A 17,644-nucleotide genomic window follows, 5' to 3' on the forward strand; every position below is an offset into this window, starting at 1 on the left:
TTGGAAAAGACCTTTGAGATCATGAAGTCCAACCCATCACCCAACACTATCTAATCAACTAAACCACGGCACCAAGTGCCTCATCCAGTCTCTTCTTAAACACTTCCAGTGATGGTGACTCCAATGGCCAATCACTCTTTCTGTGAAGAACTTCTTCCTAACTAGCCTAAACCTCCCCTGGCACAGCTTGAGACTGTGTCCTCTTATTTTGTTTGTGGTTGCTGGGAGAAGAGACCAACCCCCACCTGGCTACAACCTCCCTTCAGGTAGTTGTAGACAGCAATAAGGTCTCCTCTGAGCCTCCTCTTCTCTGGGCTAAGCAACCCCAGCTCTCAGTGTCTCCTCACAGGGATTGTGCTCCAAACCCCTCACCAGCTTTGTTGCCCTCCTCTGGACACATTCCAGCAATTCAACATCTTTCCTAAACTGAAGGGCCCAGAACTGGCTACAGGACTCAAGGTGTGGCCTGACCAGTGCAGAGTACAGGGGCAGAATGACTTCCCTGCTCCTGCTGGGCACACTGTTCCTGACACAGGCCAGGATGCCATTTGCCTTCTTGGCCATCTGGGCACCCTGCTGGCTCATGTTCAGCCTATTATCAACCAGTGCCCCCAGGTCCCTTTCTGCCTGGCCACTCTCCAGCCGCTCTGACCCCAGCCTGCAGTATTGCGTGGGGTTGTTGTGGCCAATGTATAGAACCTGGCACTTGTATGTGTTAAATCTCATGCCGTTGGACTTTGCCCATCTGTCCCCTGAGAGACACCACTAGTGACTGGCTGCCAGCTGGATGTGGCACCATTCACCACCACTCTCTGGGCTTGGCTGTTTCAGCCAGTTCTTGACTCAGGGCAGAGTGCTGCTGTCCAAGCCATGGGCTGACAGCTTGGCTAGGAGTTTGATATGGTGGAGGGAGTCAAAGGCCTTGCTGAAGTCCAGGTAGACTACATCCACAGCCTTCCCCACATCCGCCAGGTGGGTTACCTGATCATAGAAGGAGATCAGGTTGGTCAGGCAGGACCTGCCCTTCCTAAATCCATGTTGGCTGGGCCTGATGCCTTGGCCATCCTGTAAGTGCTGTGTGATTGCACTCAAGATGACCTGTTCCATAATCTTGCCTGGCACTGAGGTCATCCTGACAGGCCTATAATTCCCTGGTTCCTCCTTCCGGCCCTTCTTGTGATGAGCATCATGTTGGCCAGCTTCCAGTCATCTGGGACCTCTCCAGTGAGTCAGGACTGTTGAAAAATGATGGAGAGCGGCTTGGCCAGCACATTTGCCAGTTCTCTTAGCACCCTAGGATGGATCCCATCTATAACTATATTCAGACAAAATGTTGAGGTTTACAAAGTGTATGATCTAATCCAATCGTAAGACAGAGAGAGCCTTTATCAACTGCTGTCAATTTCTTCCACTTAGTGTTACATGAAGGCAATGCTTATTTTATGTTCTTGGACAAATTCCCTGTTTTAAATTTGCTATATTTTCATGAGCTATACTAATGAAAAGTTGATTATACTATGCAACACTTAACAATACATACATAATCTGAGTTTAGAGAGACATCTTTGTAAGGGCTTTAAAGACTGTTTCCAAGAAGAAAAATTTCCTTCTACCTGGAGAGATGCAGATGACTCGCAGGCTGAGGACTGTTTTGACTATTTCTAGTGTAGTCATCAGGGTGCATCTGTGGACTTCAAACTCATTCTATTGCCTGAAGTGACTAAACAGGAAGCATTTCCAGTTACCTGGTTTAGATGAATGCTTTTTTTAATGAAAGCTTAGAGTTTTGTTTTTAATATGAGTGACAGTAGCCCATTTTTGAGGGGTGCTTCCAAGTTTCTTCTAGTATGTGTTTTCTCCTCTAGCTTTATCCTAGGTTGTCAGTAAATAATGGGTGTTCTTTTGAAGTTGTTATCACATGAGATAAATTTAGATAAGTGTATGCATATATGTAGTTACACTGAATCACGAGCTCCTGTTTTTCAACAAAGGTATACACAGTAGGTCCAGACTATGCTCATGCTGAAGCCCGGAAATCTCCAGCTCTGGATGGCAAGGTAGAACGCGATAGTGAAGGAAAAGAAGTAAGGTATCCAGTCATCCTAAATGCAAGAGAGAAGTTAATTGCTTGGAAAGTGTGCCTTGCCTTTAAAGTAAGCAGATTACTTTCCTGCTTGATCAAATGTTTAGTGTTAATTAATTGCTGATAACATTAAAGTTCTGTAAGGTTTTAGTGAACTGAGCTAGCAGTGATAATTGCTGCAGAATTTGTAGGAAGGTGAAACATTAGGCTTCCACATCACATCTTTTTTTAATCTAGAAGAGTTCTTGCTTTGTCAGACTGAAGTTCTGTATGGGTTGCTTATGCTGCATAAGTTTACTTAATTCAGATGTTGCTATTATGCTTTGCTAGTCCACAGTGTAACTGTTTCATGTATAACAGGTTCACACATTTTGTTAATGGTTTCCAAGCTGACAAAATACAGTTTCAGTAGTCCTGTTTTTGTAGATTTTTTTAAACTAGTATTTACATTGAGCCCAATTAAATGTTAATTTGGTACTAGCATGAGTAGGTCCTTGTTTGAAGTATTTGATCACTGACATTTTTGTTTAGTTTTAAAATTCATTGTTTAAAACTTCAATCTTTTACCCTTCTTTCACTTGTCTCTATTAAAAGACTGTCTTGCAATCTGTCTCATTATCTGTATGTAACTATGATGACATTCTGGAGCTTGTCGAGCATGGATCTCTATCAGTCAGCAAAATGGGCTTTGAGATGTGAAAAAGTAATCTGTTGAAATATCTTACACTAATAAAGTCAGTATTATGTCAATGTCAAAACTATCCTGTCAAATTTAAATTTGGACAAAAACTGTTTTTATTGATGTATTGTCATTTCTTACCTACCAGCCTCAAAAATTATGTGTAGTGGGAAACCACTGTCAAAATGTGGAATTTGTAGGCCTGTTGTTGCTATGCTCGAAGTCTTAAATAAGAAGTTCATGCATGAGAATATGACTTTCGGCACTGATACTGAGAGAGATATGTAGGAATGGTAAAAGGTACTAAGTATGAAATCTGTCATATTTTTGTCATGCATTTGCATTAATACTATGTTAAAATTTAAAGTTTATTTAGGATAAGAAATCCTAAGGAAGGTGATCGATGACTTGAACTTTTATTCTTAAAAACAGCAAACAGTTTGTGGCTTTGATTTGCTGCGTGCTAATGGACAGTCCTATGTGTGTGATGTGAATGGCTTCAGTTTTGTGAAAAACTCCATGAAATACTATGATGATTGTGCTAAAATACTGGGGTAAGAGTTTACTATTTTATTTCAGGAGTTTTGCTTGTTCGCTCTTGTCTGTGACTATAGTTTATGTGCTACTTCCTTAATCCTAAATTAATTATTTTAAATGAAATAGCACATAAAATAAGTTATTAAATTAAGTAATAAATTGCCATAAACAAGGCTAAATCAATAAATAAATCCTAAATTAATTCCTTATTCCTAAAATCATCCAAAACATCTGACTTGGGGTGCTTTTTGAACACTTAAAGATAGTGGAACAAGTATTTTGTAATCCAGATTATGTTTTTAAAGTAGTCAAGGTTTGGTTTTTTCTGCAAGTAGAGAAGCACCACTGGACAGTAACACTTGCTAATAATGTACATTATTTTTGATCTGAAGGATATTGTACATTTCTGAAGGACATTTGCAGATTTCGTACAGGTAGATCCAAACTGATGTAGCATCAAAGTGTCACTTGTCATTGCATCTTCCCTGTGCTACTGACAGCAAAGAAAAATAAAACAAGGATTCATACAGAATGAAGTGTTGTCCTCAAAGTAGGCTGATCTTGTTTTGGCCAGTTAAACTGGCTTTATAGTAAGGTTGCACTGATGAGATGCAACATGGTTTTCTTCATTATCAAATGGTCTGGAATTATATTAAATGGAGGAAGAGCTAATCTGAAATCATAGATGACAATTGTAGTTCTTGTGAGTTGGCGTTACAATTGTCAGACCTGTTTTGATTTCTCTCTATTCAACTTTTAACTATTAAATTGTATGAAAAAAACCTATTGCGTCATTTTTTTTCCCCTATGCTCTATTCCTTGGAGCCCCAAAGTCCTTGAGGCCCCAGAGGGAGACAGGACAAAGGTGGTATTTTCTGTGGTTGATGAGGACTGGAATAGGGACAGTTAAGTAATTTGAACATCCATAAATCTGTGGGTCCTGATGGAATGCACCCACGGGTGCTGAGGGAACTGGCAGAGGTCATTGTCAGACCATTCTCCATCATCTTTAGTGGGTCATGGCAGACTGGAGAGGTGCTTGGGGACTGGAGGAGGGCAAACGTCACTCCAATCTTCAAAAAAGGATAAGAGGGAGGACTGAGGTAACTATAGACCGGTTAGCCTCACCTCCATCCCTGGAAAGGTGATGGAGCAACTTATCCTTGGAGCTGTCCATAGGCATGTCAAGGACAAGAGGGTCATTAGGAGTAGTCAATATGGCTTTACCAAAGGGCAGTCATGTTTGACCAACTTGATAGCCTTTTATGAGAACATAACCAGGTGGATAGATGATGGTGGAGTGATGGATATGGTCCATCTTGATTTCAATAAAGCATTTGACACTGTCTCCCACAGCATCCTTGCGATTAAACTGAGACAGTGTGGGCTCAGTGATCAGGTAGTAAGGTGGATTGTAAACTGGTTGAAGGGAGGGAGTTAAAAAGTTGTGGTCAATGGGACAGTCTAGTTAGAGGCCTTTGTCTAGTGGAGTCCCTCAGGGGTCAGTACTGGGACCAGTACTGTTCAATATATTCATTGATGACCTGGATGAGGGAACAGAATGCACTGTCAGCAAATTTGCCAACAGCACCCTTCTGGTGTGTCAGCCACTCCACCCAGCTTGTTGTGCTACCATTCAGCAAGACTTGGACAGGCTGGAGAGCTGAGTAGGGAGAAATTTGATGAAGTTCAACAAGAGCAAGTGCAGAGTCTTGCACCTGGGAAGGAACAACTCCGTGCACTAGTATAGGTTGAGGACAGACGTGCTAGAGAGCAATGAAGGGGAAACGGATCTGGGGGTCCTAGATAGAGACGGATGACCTTGAGCTAGAAGTGTCCTTTTGGGGCTAGGAAGGTGTGGGTTTAGGCCATTCTGGCATGTATTAGAAGGGGTGTGGTTAGTAGCTCGAGAGAGGTTCTCCTCCCCCTCTACTCTGCTCTGGTGAGGCCGCATCTGGAATATTGTGTCCAGTTCTGGGCCCCTCATTTCATGAAGGACAGGGAACTGCTTTAAAGAGTCCAGCACAGAGCCACAAAAATGGTTAGGGGAGTGGAACATCTTCTGTATGAGGAAAGACTGAGGGCTCTGGGGCTCTTTAGCTTAGAGAAGAGGAGACTGAGAGGTGACTTCATCAATGTTTATAAATATGTAAAAGGTGAGTCCCGAGAGGATGGAGCCAGGCTCTTCTCAGTGGTGCCTAGTAACAGGACAAAGGGCAATGGGTGGAACCTGAGGCATAGGAAGTTTCACATAAATATGAGGAAAAATTACTTCACCATGAGGGTGACAGAGCGCTGGAACAGGCTGCCCAGAGAGGTTGTGGAGGCTCCCTCTCTGGAGATATTAAAAATGTGCCTGGATGCATTCCTGTGTGATCTGGTGTAGGTGATCCTGCTCTGGCAGGGGGGTTGGACTAGATGATCTTTCAAGGTCCCTTCCAGCCCCTGAAACTCTGTGAATATATTATAAGTATTAAGTAACAGCAGATTCTTTATTGGTGCTTTTTAGAAATTAGACTGTGGCTTTGCTACTTTAATTATTTTTCCCCCCTTTGTGTTACTGCTTCTTTTTAATCTGAATGTCAGTGCATTTTGAATTTGAGAAACTGAACATTAGCAATATTTAGCAAACCTGTGTAGATGAAGGCAGTGTTACAATTTTGTATCTGTGACCAGAGTGTTTACCTATTTTTCAACTTGATCTCTCAAGGGAAAGGCTTGCTGATTATCAGAGACTTTGTTAGGCAATGGAATCAGGTGTCTGAATGTTAAATTAACAAAACTAAATCATATCCAAGGAATTCTTCTAGGAGCTGGCATTTAAAAACTGGAGTTTCTACAAACCCAGGGCCATTAGGCTAATGTCTCTGCAGCAGTTATTATAACTTTAAATTGTTAAGAAGTCTTTATTGTACAATTTAAAGAAAAATATTTGTGTAGCGACTACTGCCTGGTAGTAGTCTAAAAACACATCGATAAAAATATATTATTTAATTTGGGATTTTTGTGTTATATGAGGTATACTTTAAACTTAGTGTTTGCTTTACTTTTTAATTCCTTTTTCAGAAATATCATAATGAGAGAACTTGCTCCCCAGTTTCAGATACCATGGTCTATTCCTTTGGAAGCTGAAGACATCCCTATTGTGCCAACCACCTCTGGAACAATGTAAGAAAATAGCATCTTCACTTCAATTGTTACAAACTCCTAATATAACTTCTGTTTAAAGTTTGTTTTTCTTTTTCTGTTCACAAGGTGTGTCCACTTTGGCCTATGAACAATTGTTTTGTGTGATGAAAACAAGGAAAGAATCACAATTACTATGCCATCAGTCAGAGTTTGACCCTTAGTCAAGCTGAGTGTAGAACAGCAGATTTTCAAGAGTAGCATTTCTTTGTGTAGCTTCTTTCATTGCTAATCATTGTCCAGTGCCAACTTAATAAATGCTTCTAAACCACATGCTCTTTCATTTGATAAATCTCAAAATCACTGTTTTTTAAAACTACTTAAAATATTCTGTAGTGATCCATGTCTTAAAATCAGCATTTATATTTTATACCTTAAATAATTTTCAGTTAAACACATATTGTTGCATATCCTCCCATCTCTTTTGTAGTTACATCAGATAACCACAACTTGGTCAGTTGTCCTGATTTGTGGTGGGTTTAATTTTTTTATTTAAAAAAGACTTTCATGTACAGAGTTGTTAAATACATCTCTCTTGGAATTTCAGGATGGAGCTTAGGTGTGTTATAGCTGTAATACGCCATGGGGACCGAACACCAAAACAAAAAATGAAAATGGAAGTAAAACATCAGAAGTAAGTAGAACCCTGGTAAAAAATAGTTTGGATGGTTCAGACCAGAGTTCACTTCTGGGTGATGTGAAAGCAATTAATTGAATAAGAATTGCATCATACAAGTGTTTGATTCTTTGTTTTGTTTTAAATCTAACCAGTGTTTTATCTATTTAACAGGTGTGGGCCTCTTTCTGACAGGACTGTTAAATAACTTGTGCAGGAGTCTTTCTTCATGCACTGTGCCTTGTGAAGCACCTTGCTTCATCCTAATAGAAATTCACTTGTCTCTATAGATGCCTTTTTTCAAAATAGTGTAGCAGAGAATATTTCTGGTTTACCATTTGACCATGACTTCTGTCTTTTTTATCAATGTTCTTGCATGAGCTGTCATCCCACTGCAGCACCTTTTTGTCTTAATTTTGTAAAAAGTTGATGACTCTGCATTTCTGATAGGTACCATCTTTATGTTAGCATTCATGAAGTGCCTTACATAATTGGAGTTAGGTGCTGTTTCAGTAAGAAATAATTATTTGTTTTGGGACTAAGTTCTTGCCTTCAGAGATACAATGCTGTGTGGAAGTGTGAGACTGTTCATTTGGTATTTTTGTTCCCTACTTCTGTTCAGGATGATTCTTGAAGATTAAGAATTGATACACATGTATTTCAAATTTTATGTCATTTTATATATAGAATGTCTTCCCTTTTTCAACAGCAAGTCAGTAAGAGACTTTTTAGTGCACTTCATCTTCTAACGTGTTGAAGACTTTTTTGGCAAATGGGATTTGAATAAAGCTTGGTTTGACCTCTAGTGCAGATTTTAACATTCTTTTAAAATAATGTAAAGGTGCTAATTTCAGACTACTTTGAAAGACACTTATTCAAGTAATATTTTGATTTATTAATGTGGTTTTTAATCAGTGTTCCTTCTCTTAAAGGTTTTTTGATCTCTTTGAAAAATGTGATGGATATAAATCTGGAAAACTAAAACTGAAAAAACCAAAGCAGTTACAGGCAAGTTTGTCTTTATTTTCTTGCTATGGTGTTTTGTAAGTAGATGATTATGATTTAAATAAATCCTATGTTTCTGTTCTTTAGGAAGTTCTTGATATAGCAAGGCAACTTCTTGTAGAACTTGGGCAAAACAATGATTCTGAAATTGAAGAAAGTAAAGCAAAACTTGAACAGCTGAAGACTGTGTTAGAAATGTAAGTGACTAATTTTCAGGCTTCTTATCAACAAAGTTCTCTCTGCCATTTTGATTTGTTTGACCAGTTACTGCTTGGATTGCAATGTTTTTCAAATATATAATGATAAGTTCATTCAAGCACAAGGGTTATCAAGATAAGAATGTTGTATTTGGCATCATAAAGGAGAACATCACTGTCTCCTTGGTTTTGCTTTTAATCTTTTCAGTTGAACTTACTGCTTTTTCTAGTATCACAATACACTTTCTACATTAAAAAGTTACTTTCTGTTATCTCAAATTGCATCCTCTTGAATGCTTTAAAAATGACAGTATTTGAGGGTCTGCTTCTTGAAGTATGTTATACAATGAAGCTGTATGGAGCCAGTAAGAACTTTCATTGTCTGTATTGTCTGCTTTGGAGGATTCCAAATAAATAAGGCATTGTATATTAAGCCTGAAATACCTACTAATTTAAAACCCCCACTCCTAAGGCTTCAGGGTTTGTTAAAGACCAGGGGTCTCAGAACTCTAAATGATAGCAGATAACTTAATTTTTAAAAAGCCAAGACAAAGACAGTTATTTGAAATCTGTGATAATTGTTTGAAATACCAAGTTCTGTTTGAGAATTTAATTGACAAGCAAAATAATAGCTATCTACACCGCCAAATTCTGGATACTGATAGCTGCTGTCATAGTGGTTATGAATTGATAAAATTACTACTGCAAATGCCTTTTTTCAAAAATTATTTTTCAAATTTATTTTTTTTTAAATAATATTTCTGGTTTGTGTTGTGGAAGAAAATAATACATACTATTCTTAGATATTTCATTATGGAATGGCTGATATATCTGTAGCCAATTCTGTGCTTGCAAATTGTTTGTTCTAAACACTGGTCAAATGCAGAAATCAAGGACCAGTATTTCTTTAGTGTATGCTATTACAGAAACATAGAAGGAAAAAATACTTGAATTGTTTCTCTATCTTTCCCCCTCTCACTTTCCCCTGTTCTACCTCAGGTATGGGCATTTTTCAGGCATAAATCGCAAAGTTCAGTTAACATATCTTCCTCATGGTTGCCCAAAGACTTCCAGTGAAGAGGAAGGTACAGTATTACTTTTCACTTAGTATTGTGCATTTAAATAGTCACAGACCAGTAGTATAATGTCATGATATTAAGAAGGAGGAGTACGTTGTTTCGAATTTGTTTGTATTGTTGGCAGATACTCAGAGTCTCTTAATCTGCTGAATTGTGCATCTGGAACTTTGTAGTAAGTTTTTATTCTAACTCTGCTTTCTTGTAACAGAGTGGTAGGGTGAAAAGAAGCTTCAGTGATTTAGTAAAAACAGTGTTAGATTAAGAATCTCATTCAACATTAACTGCCATCTTTAAAATTTTCATAAGCTTTTTTGGTCCTTAGCCCATGGTTATTGACTGAAACTGTAGGATATTTAGTATACAACTTGTTTGAATTTTTCTGTCTTGATTTACTTTTTGCTTCAGACTTCACGCTAAATATTTTTCATTTGTGTTTTCTTTGTAATTTAACTATTCTGTTTAAATTCCTATTTACTTCTCTAGTTAAATATTTTCTTCATATTAGAATGCTATTAACAATTCATAGTGTTGAAGAAATCTTTTCTGAAGACATGTATAGTCCAAATATTTTTGTCACTTCAAGAAAAAAATATTTAGAACATACTATGCTACTAACCTCTCCTCTCTCTCTGTACAATTAGATAATAGAAGAAATGAGCCATCCTTGCTTCTGGTTCTAAAATGGGGAGGAGAGTTAACCCCTGCAGGCAGGGTTCAAGCAGAGGAGCTTGGAAGGGCTTTCAGGTGTATGTATCCAGGTGGACAAGGTAAAAAAACCCAAAATCACCTATTCTTTTAAAATGTATTGTAAGGATTAAATCTAGATAATAAAGTGCAAAAAAGAGTTTGAACAAAATGTTTGTTTGGTAGGAGATTATGCTGGATTTCCGGGATGTGGTTTACTTAGATTACATAGCACTTACCGACATGATCTCAAAATCTACGCTTCTGATGAGGGACGAGTTCAAATGACTGCAGCAGCCTTTGCAAAGGTACAATGTGAAATCATATTTTAAATTTTAAAAATTATGATAAGTTTTGGGGTTTATTTTGAAGACTAGGGGAGAGGAATATTTATTGTTTATTAGAATCCAAAGTGTAAAATGAGTCTGTATTTTAAAAACTCTGGGTTTGAAGAGTGTTTGGTTCAATGTGAAAAAGTATCCATTTAGTGTGCCAAGCATTTGAAGTTCTTGAGCAGATGAAGGCAGGTTTTAATTGTATGGCCTGAGCAATATACTTTAATCTTTCCCAGTAACAACCTCCAAAAACATAGACTCATAGAACAATTTGGGTGGGTCAGAACCTTAAACATCAACTTGTTCCAGCCCCCTTGCCATGGGCAGGAACACCCACTAGGACAGGCTGCTCAGAGTCTCATCCAGCTTGGCCTTGAACACGTCCAGGGAGGGAGTATGCACAAGTTCTTTGTGCAACCTATTCCTGCATCTCACCACCATCTGTAAAAAAATTACTCCTGTATCTACTCTGCATCTATATTTGTTTAGTTTAAAGTCATCGCCCCTTGTTCTTTTTCAGTAGGATCTACTAAAAAGTTTGTCCTCATCTTTCTTACGAGCTCCCTTTATGTATTGAAAGGCAGTAAGGTCTCCCTGGAGCCTTCTCTTCTCTAGGCTAAACAACTTCAGCTGTCCTTGTAGGGAATGTACTCCAGCTCTGTTCCTGATCTCTGTGGCCCTCCTCTGAACCCACTTGAGTGGGTCCATGTATTTCTTATGCTGTGGGCCCTAGATATGAATGCAGTACTTAGGTACCTCCCTTTATCTGCTGGCCACACTTCTTTTTTAATTGGCACCTTGCTTATTTACTTAGAGCTTATTTTTCTCAAATTTTATCAGATTTCTGTGGCAAAGTGTGTTTTGGCTAAAGCACAAACATTACTGTTGCAGCCACTGCTCTGAGGGCAGCTGCTGAATGTGTGCAGAGTGCATGATTCCTTAGCTGACCAATTCCTTAGCATGCTGCCAAGAGCAAAACTGACATTCCATGTGTGCCAAGAACATCCTCATGTTGGCAGTCTTTGATTGGAACATGCTGCAGAAGCCACCTCCTTGACATGCTGGCACCTGTTATTGGGAAAAGATTTTAGCTCATATATGGTTGGATTTTACTGGTTAAGGGATTGATAATAAAGAATGTATCAAGAGCCACTCTGAGCAATAGTTATCTTTGGTTAGGGTTTTGGTTAGGGACTTCCGCTTCTGTTAGTTTGCTACTTCTGGGTAGAGCTTCAGTGTAGGGATGCTGTGAGGGATGTGCTCGGGACTTCTGTTAGCTGCTTTGTCTGTTGAGGGCTTCTGGGACTTCTGTACAGGCAACTCTGAGACTCTCTAATGCTGGGGATTCTACAATGCAGCAGTAAAGGACTCCTGGGAGGACTTCTGAGTTTCTCTGATCTCTGCATTTCTGGAATGTCATTGTTATACGGCAATATGGTTCATGCCTTCATTTGTCATTCAGTGGGCCCCAAATCAGGGGAAGAACAACATACTACAACTTGTTTGAGATGATGCATTTTATGTGAGCAGAATCTGCTTTTTTCAATGATTTGGACCAGAAGATTTGGAGTTCAAAATGCATCACTTTTTATGGAAACCATCTTTCATTCACTGATTTTTAACTTTATAGAAGAAATTCGACAGCTTGAAGCTATTAGAAATGTGGAATTAATAAGCTATTTTGCATAATTTTTAATGGGAAATTTTACAGACAGTACACTTGTGGATTTTTTTTTAATTAATAGACGTTGTTTTGGCAGGAGACTTTTTACTTTGGGTCAGTCAAAAGGCATACCTAATACATTAGACATGGTAGCAGCACTGCATCTTGGCACTTTATAGAATATTTTTTACATGCCTTTTTGGATGTGAATTTTTGTTTTATGTAGTGATGTTTTACAAAGCATGAGCTTTTTTTTCATTACTAATTGAATTTATAGGAACGGTCAATATGAAATATATAATTCAGAACTTCCTACATCTATAATTCTTGCCAAATTATTCTTTTACCTTTCTTCATGATAATAATTTTCCTCTTTATGTTGCTTCTCCCAAGTTTTCTTTTGCATGTATAATATTTTTTGCTCTTAAATAATTTGTAGACTTCCTCATTTCAGTGGTACAGACCTTTTAAATGTGTGAGAGGACACACTGCAAATGTTATGCATCTAAGTCTTCGTGAGTTTTAGTAATAACAGGAAGTAATAGGTTTAGGTTTCAGGGCACTTGCAATCAGGAAGCTGTATCCAATTGTGTTAAGAAAACTTCATCTGTTTCCGCCTTCAAACTGCCTAGTCTGTTGTAGAAGCCCACTTTGATGTTTTCCAGTGCTTATTTGTTCACTGATCCATACAGAGGAGATCTCATCTTTGCTTCTTGCTGGTTTAAAAGCAAAGGTTCAAGCTGCTTCTTTATATACAGATTAATTCTGCTTCTTTACCTTCCTGGCTTTCAAAAGGCCCTGTATCTACCTATAGCAAAATTCAGTTCGTGTGAACTGATCCACCACATCTCTGTAATTTGAGTGAATTTAAGGCTCTGCAAGTGGTAAGATTTGTTTCTCCTATTTGTTTCCATGCTGCATGTGTTGGTGCAGAACTATGTCATCCATCTGTCCTGCTTTCTTGTTAGGGAGCAGGCTTGAGGGGAAAAAAATTGTATTTCTTTCCTTCTCCCAGAGACCTTATGTTGCCAGAAAGGAAACAAAGGTTTCCAGCTGTCTCCATTTTGGAAGTTTCCATTCACCTTTTGTTTAAATGTAAATTTGGATTATCCTTCCATACCACACAGGATTTGGGCTTTTGCATCTGTAGACTACTGGCAAAAAATCTTAACCTATCTTCTGTTTGTCCTCCCAGATGCTATTTGATTTGCTAAACTTTTCCCATAAGTACTGTCTGGTGACTTAATGTGTTCTGCCGAGCATGTTCTCCACTAGTCAGGCTGCTTTTGCTTCCAGCCTCAGGGCCCCCTGCTACACAAGACAATAGCTGTGGTCTCCCAGAAGCAACATTGGCACTACCAAGATGCTGAGGTCCCTTTAGCTGGTGCTGGGGAACGTGTTCCATGGCATGTCACCATCACTCTAGCTCCAGCTGTAGCAATCCTGCACACCAAGACAGTGCATTTATCTGCATTGTCTGCCATGTCCATTTATCTAACCCATAGGCAGATGATACAATTGTGAATTTAAATTGGTGTTTTGGGTGGATTTAAGATGTTCTTATATTCTCATTTTTATATGTTGGCCCAATTAATTGTGGTATTTGCTTCAGGGACTCCTGGCCTTAGAGGGAGAGCTGACACCTATTCTTGTCCAGATGGTAAAAAGTGCTAATATGAATGGTCTGTTGGACAGTGACAGTGATTCTTTAAGCAGCTGTCAGCATCGTGTTAAAGCAAGACTCCATGAAATTCTCCAGAGAGACAGAGAATTTACTGCTGATGACTATGATAAGGTTAGCATCTGATTACTTTTCCATTAAATTATATAGCTACACAAATTCTTACGTAGAAGTAACTAGCCTTGATTTTAGGTGTTTTGAAAAACTTTGTGTGCTTGCAAGTAGTTTAAACTACAAAGGAAGCTGTACCAATTGTGGTATTAGATATTCTGAGATTTGAGTAATCAGAACAGCTACAAACTTTGAAATAGGAGTAAGTGGGAACCTCTTTCATAGATTTTTTTTCCCCCACTGTTTCATTACAAATATTTTAATTATTCAAGAAATTAAATTGTTGTTTACACTTTATGTAACCTGTACTTTGACCATGTATGGTATTACAAGATGTATTGCCTGCCTACTGAAGTTTTTTCAATATTTAAGCTGCTACAAAGCCTTTTTTACTCTTAAGAATACATAGATGGCAAAAACCAGAATACTTTGTAATCACTGAAAGGATTAACATGTCAAATTAGTGCATGTTAATGTAGTTAATGCTGACTTAGTACAAAACACATGATTGTTCGTGGTTTAAGTAATATTTGTTATTGTTAAGAAACTTCTTTCCCTTTCAAAAGCCCTTACTCAGTCTGGTTTCACAACAAATTCAAGTCCTCAAATGAAGTTTAAGGCTAACCTACTATTTTCTAAAAGACAATGAGAGCAAATTATTGAAAAAAAAAAATAACTACCCTGCCTGTATATACCATGTGGATTTGTTTAAACATCTAGATCATAAGTATCATCCAAACCACTCTTGAGTAGTGGATTTGGCAGTAGTGAGAGGATACAAGGTCTGATGGATTGATTGATTGATATATTTCTCTATTAAATTAAGTGAGAGGGTACAGTGTCTGAAGGATTTATTTATTTATATATCATGTTCCCCCCTCTTTTTTGTATATAATCTGTATTGCCCTCCTTCCCTCTGTTTTTTGCTGTACAGATATAATGGGATTTGAAATGTGGCTGAAACTAAGAAACCACACTCTTCTAAAATATTCTACTACTATAACTACCCTTTGGGATTATAAAATGATAATAACTTTTTGGGATTGACTTACTTGTGATTTGAGCGAACAGTATGATTTTTGTTCTGCAGCCTAGAACCTTTCCTGTTGATTTACCTGGTCATAATTGGAAGGTGGGAACTGCCCTTAGGCAGGGGATAGAAGTTTTCCATACATTTGAGTAAGCTAGGGAAAGTGCCAGTATATGTGTGTGTTACATTTATAAATTATTATTCCCTTTTTATTATTTTTTATTATCATTGTTTGCTTACTTTGGGTTATGCAGACTTTTCTGAAGAAATTAAGTTAAGCCTCAATTAGATGGATATTGGTTGTATTGTTTTAGTGACACTCAACTTGGTGGCAATAAGATATAGCTTCTACAATTTCTGTAATTAAGTCAGCTCTGAAGGACATCTTGTGTATCCTTGATGTATCCACATTTAAAGTGGTTTTGTGTGCGTGTGTGTGTGCAGTAGTCCTATAGAAATAAAAACCTAAACCAAGAAGAGATGAACCTTTATTCATGTGTGAGTTACTATTGCAAATCTGGTTCTTTGAGTTAGGCACAGGAGCGTGCTTTATAGAACAAAAAAATTTGTGAGGTGCGCAGCCTAACAATAACATTTCTTACAGAAATTGTTATGAACTTTCAAATACAATGGTTACTCGAAAGGCAGTTATGGAAAGTTGCTGAAAGTTGCTAAGTACAAATAATGTTTCCAAGTTTTTTTTGTATCTTTGAACAATATGAGAGTTTTTTAATCTTTAGATGTATTAATGCCTCAAAGGGAATAGCTAATTGCGAAATACTACTACTTCAAAAAGTAATAGCAGCCTACTTGAATGCTTTTTCTCCAGTACTTGGAATCTCTTATATATTCCATCTTATCTCCCCAGTTCTTTCAAACCCCAGTCAGTTTGTCTAGATAATTTTATGTTTATTTCAAATTGCAGCTTACTCCGTCTGGAAGCATCTCCTTGATAAAATCCATGCAGATTATTAAAAATCCTGTAAAGACATGTGATAAGGTCTATTCCTTGATCCAGAGCTTGACTTCTCAGATCAGGCAAAGAATGGAAGATCCAAAGTCTGCAGGTATTTAAATTAAATCCAGCTACAAAAATGTTTCTCTTTTACATTTGAGACAGAGTTGTAACATGTTTTTTCCATAAACTCACTTTTAGCAGAACTTTAATGGAATTTTCATAGTCTGATTCCATATGTGTCATTTTAATGTAAAATGCTGCCGGAACACATAGTTATATTGCAAGCAATGGCTTTTTTGGGGTGTTCAGACCCAAATTTTGCAGAGATTGTTAATTATTTGAAACTCAGCAAAAGCATAGGGAAAGCAGACAATACTAAGCCAAGTTACATACATACATTTTTATGTTTAAGTATCTTTGGTGAGTTGGTCAGTTGTTTTCTGTATGATGTGAGTAGTATTGAATGAAATTATACTTAATGGCAATGAGTCAATAATGCAGGAAAATTAGAGCTGGAAGTGACCACATTGCATTTCTGGTACTATACATACATACTATCAGTGTTCAGTGATACAAGTGTTCTGAAATGTATAGTATTCAAATAGCTGTTCAGAGGTTGAGCAGTACAAGGGTCTGCTATACACAGTATCAGAGGATTTGGTCTACTCACCTTCCTCTCTGCTAGTCTCTTGGTGTTGACACATGCAGATCAGAGAGAGTGATGAGATGTGTGGTCAGTTCTAAACCAGGGTTGTCATTGTAGGATACTGTGCTGTAGGATACTTCATTTCTTGGTGCTGGAGTTTTGCTTAAATGGCTAGTGGTGCATTTCTGCAGCAAAGCTTTCTACTGTCTTGATACTAGCTATATAGTTGTAATGCTTTCATATGCATGTCTGTTTACTGTTCTTAGAAGTAATGTAGTTAGCTTATTTGATCCCTTTTATCCATCTGTATTCAAGTGTTACTAAGATGTGATTAAAATTTTCCTTTTGTTACTTGGTCTTGATTACTAATGAAAGGTATGTGTCTGTCCAGATATTCAGCTGTACCACAGTGAAACACTGGAACTGATGCTGCGCAGGTGGGCCAAGCTGGAAAAGGACTTTAAAACAAAAAATGGAAGATATGATATTAGCAAAATTCCTGATATCTATGATTGCATAAAATACGATGTGCAGCATAATGGCTCCTTAAAATTAGAAAACACAATGGAATTATACAGGCTTTCCAAGGCTTTAGCTGACATTGTGATCCCTCAGGTGAGCATTTTCAGTTATTTAAATAGAAAAAGTTATAGAATAAATACTTTTTCATATTTTGTGAAAATGTCTACTCAGTCTTTTCTGCTGAAGGTTCTTGTGTTTTGCAGTAATAGAAGCTTCTAATGTTAACTCTTATTTTCTGGTAGCAAGCTGATTATTTTTGTAAGAAAGATTTGATTCATAGTTTATTAAGATGTGTTCAAAGTTAATTTTTCTATCAATTTAAGCTGTGACCATGTCTGCTTGGTTTGCAGGCTGAATATTAAAGTGATGCAGTTATTCTTTATAGATTTAAGTAGAGTTCCTGTGAACACCTGTGTATTCTAAAATTGCATTTAATTTCAATCTTCCTGCTTTTAGAGATTTCATTTTCAGACTCTTTGCAAATGCCACAGTTAATCTGTATCTAATTGCACTCATCCTAAGCAACTGAAATTCTAACGCTCCCTCATAAAAATGCATATACTAAGTTTCATGGAATTTCAGGCCAGACGCAAGACAAATTAAACTTTCATATACTACTGGCTATTAAACTC

General features: G+C 37.6%; 1 protein-coding gene across 1 annotated transcript in view; it reads left to right on the forward strand.

Annotated features, from left to right (window-relative positions):
* The window catches only part of PPIP5K2 (diphosphoinositol pentakisphosphate kinase 2), a 60,433-nt gene that overhangs the window by 25,163 nt on the left and 17,626 nt on the right, over nt 1-17,644 (forward strand). The window contains exons 8-19 of the mRNA XM_054178958.1: nt 1,992-2,153; nt 3,195-3,316; nt 6,366-6,467; nt 7,033-7,119; nt 8,034-8,109; nt 8,194-8,303; nt 9,303-9,388; nt 10,024-10,149; nt 10,253-10,374; nt 13,677-13,859; nt 15,812-15,953; nt 16,882-17,105. Coding sequence (XP_054034933.1) covers nt 1,992-2,153; nt 3,195-3,316; nt 6,366-6,467; nt 7,033-7,119; nt 8,034-8,109; nt 8,194-8,303; nt 9,303-9,388; nt 10,024-10,149; nt 10,253-10,374; nt 13,677-13,859; nt 15,812-15,953; nt 16,882-17,105 — 1,542 coding nt within the window. The remainder of the gene's footprint in view (nt 1-1,991; nt 2,154-3,194; nt 3,317-6,365; nt 6,468-7,032; nt 7,120-8,033; nt 8,110-8,193; nt 8,304-9,302; nt 9,389-10,023; nt 10,150-10,252; nt 10,375-13,676; nt 13,860-15,811; nt 15,954-16,881; nt 17,106-17,644) is intronic.

The sequence above is a fragment of the Dryobates pubescens genome, chromosome Z (assembly GCF_014839835.1).
Source record: "Dryobates pubescens isolate bDryPub1 chromosome Z, bDryPub1.pri, whole genome shotgun sequence".
Taxonomy (NCBI): domain Eukaryota; kingdom Metazoa; phylum Chordata; class Aves; order Piciformes; family Picidae; genus Dryobates; species Dryobates pubescens.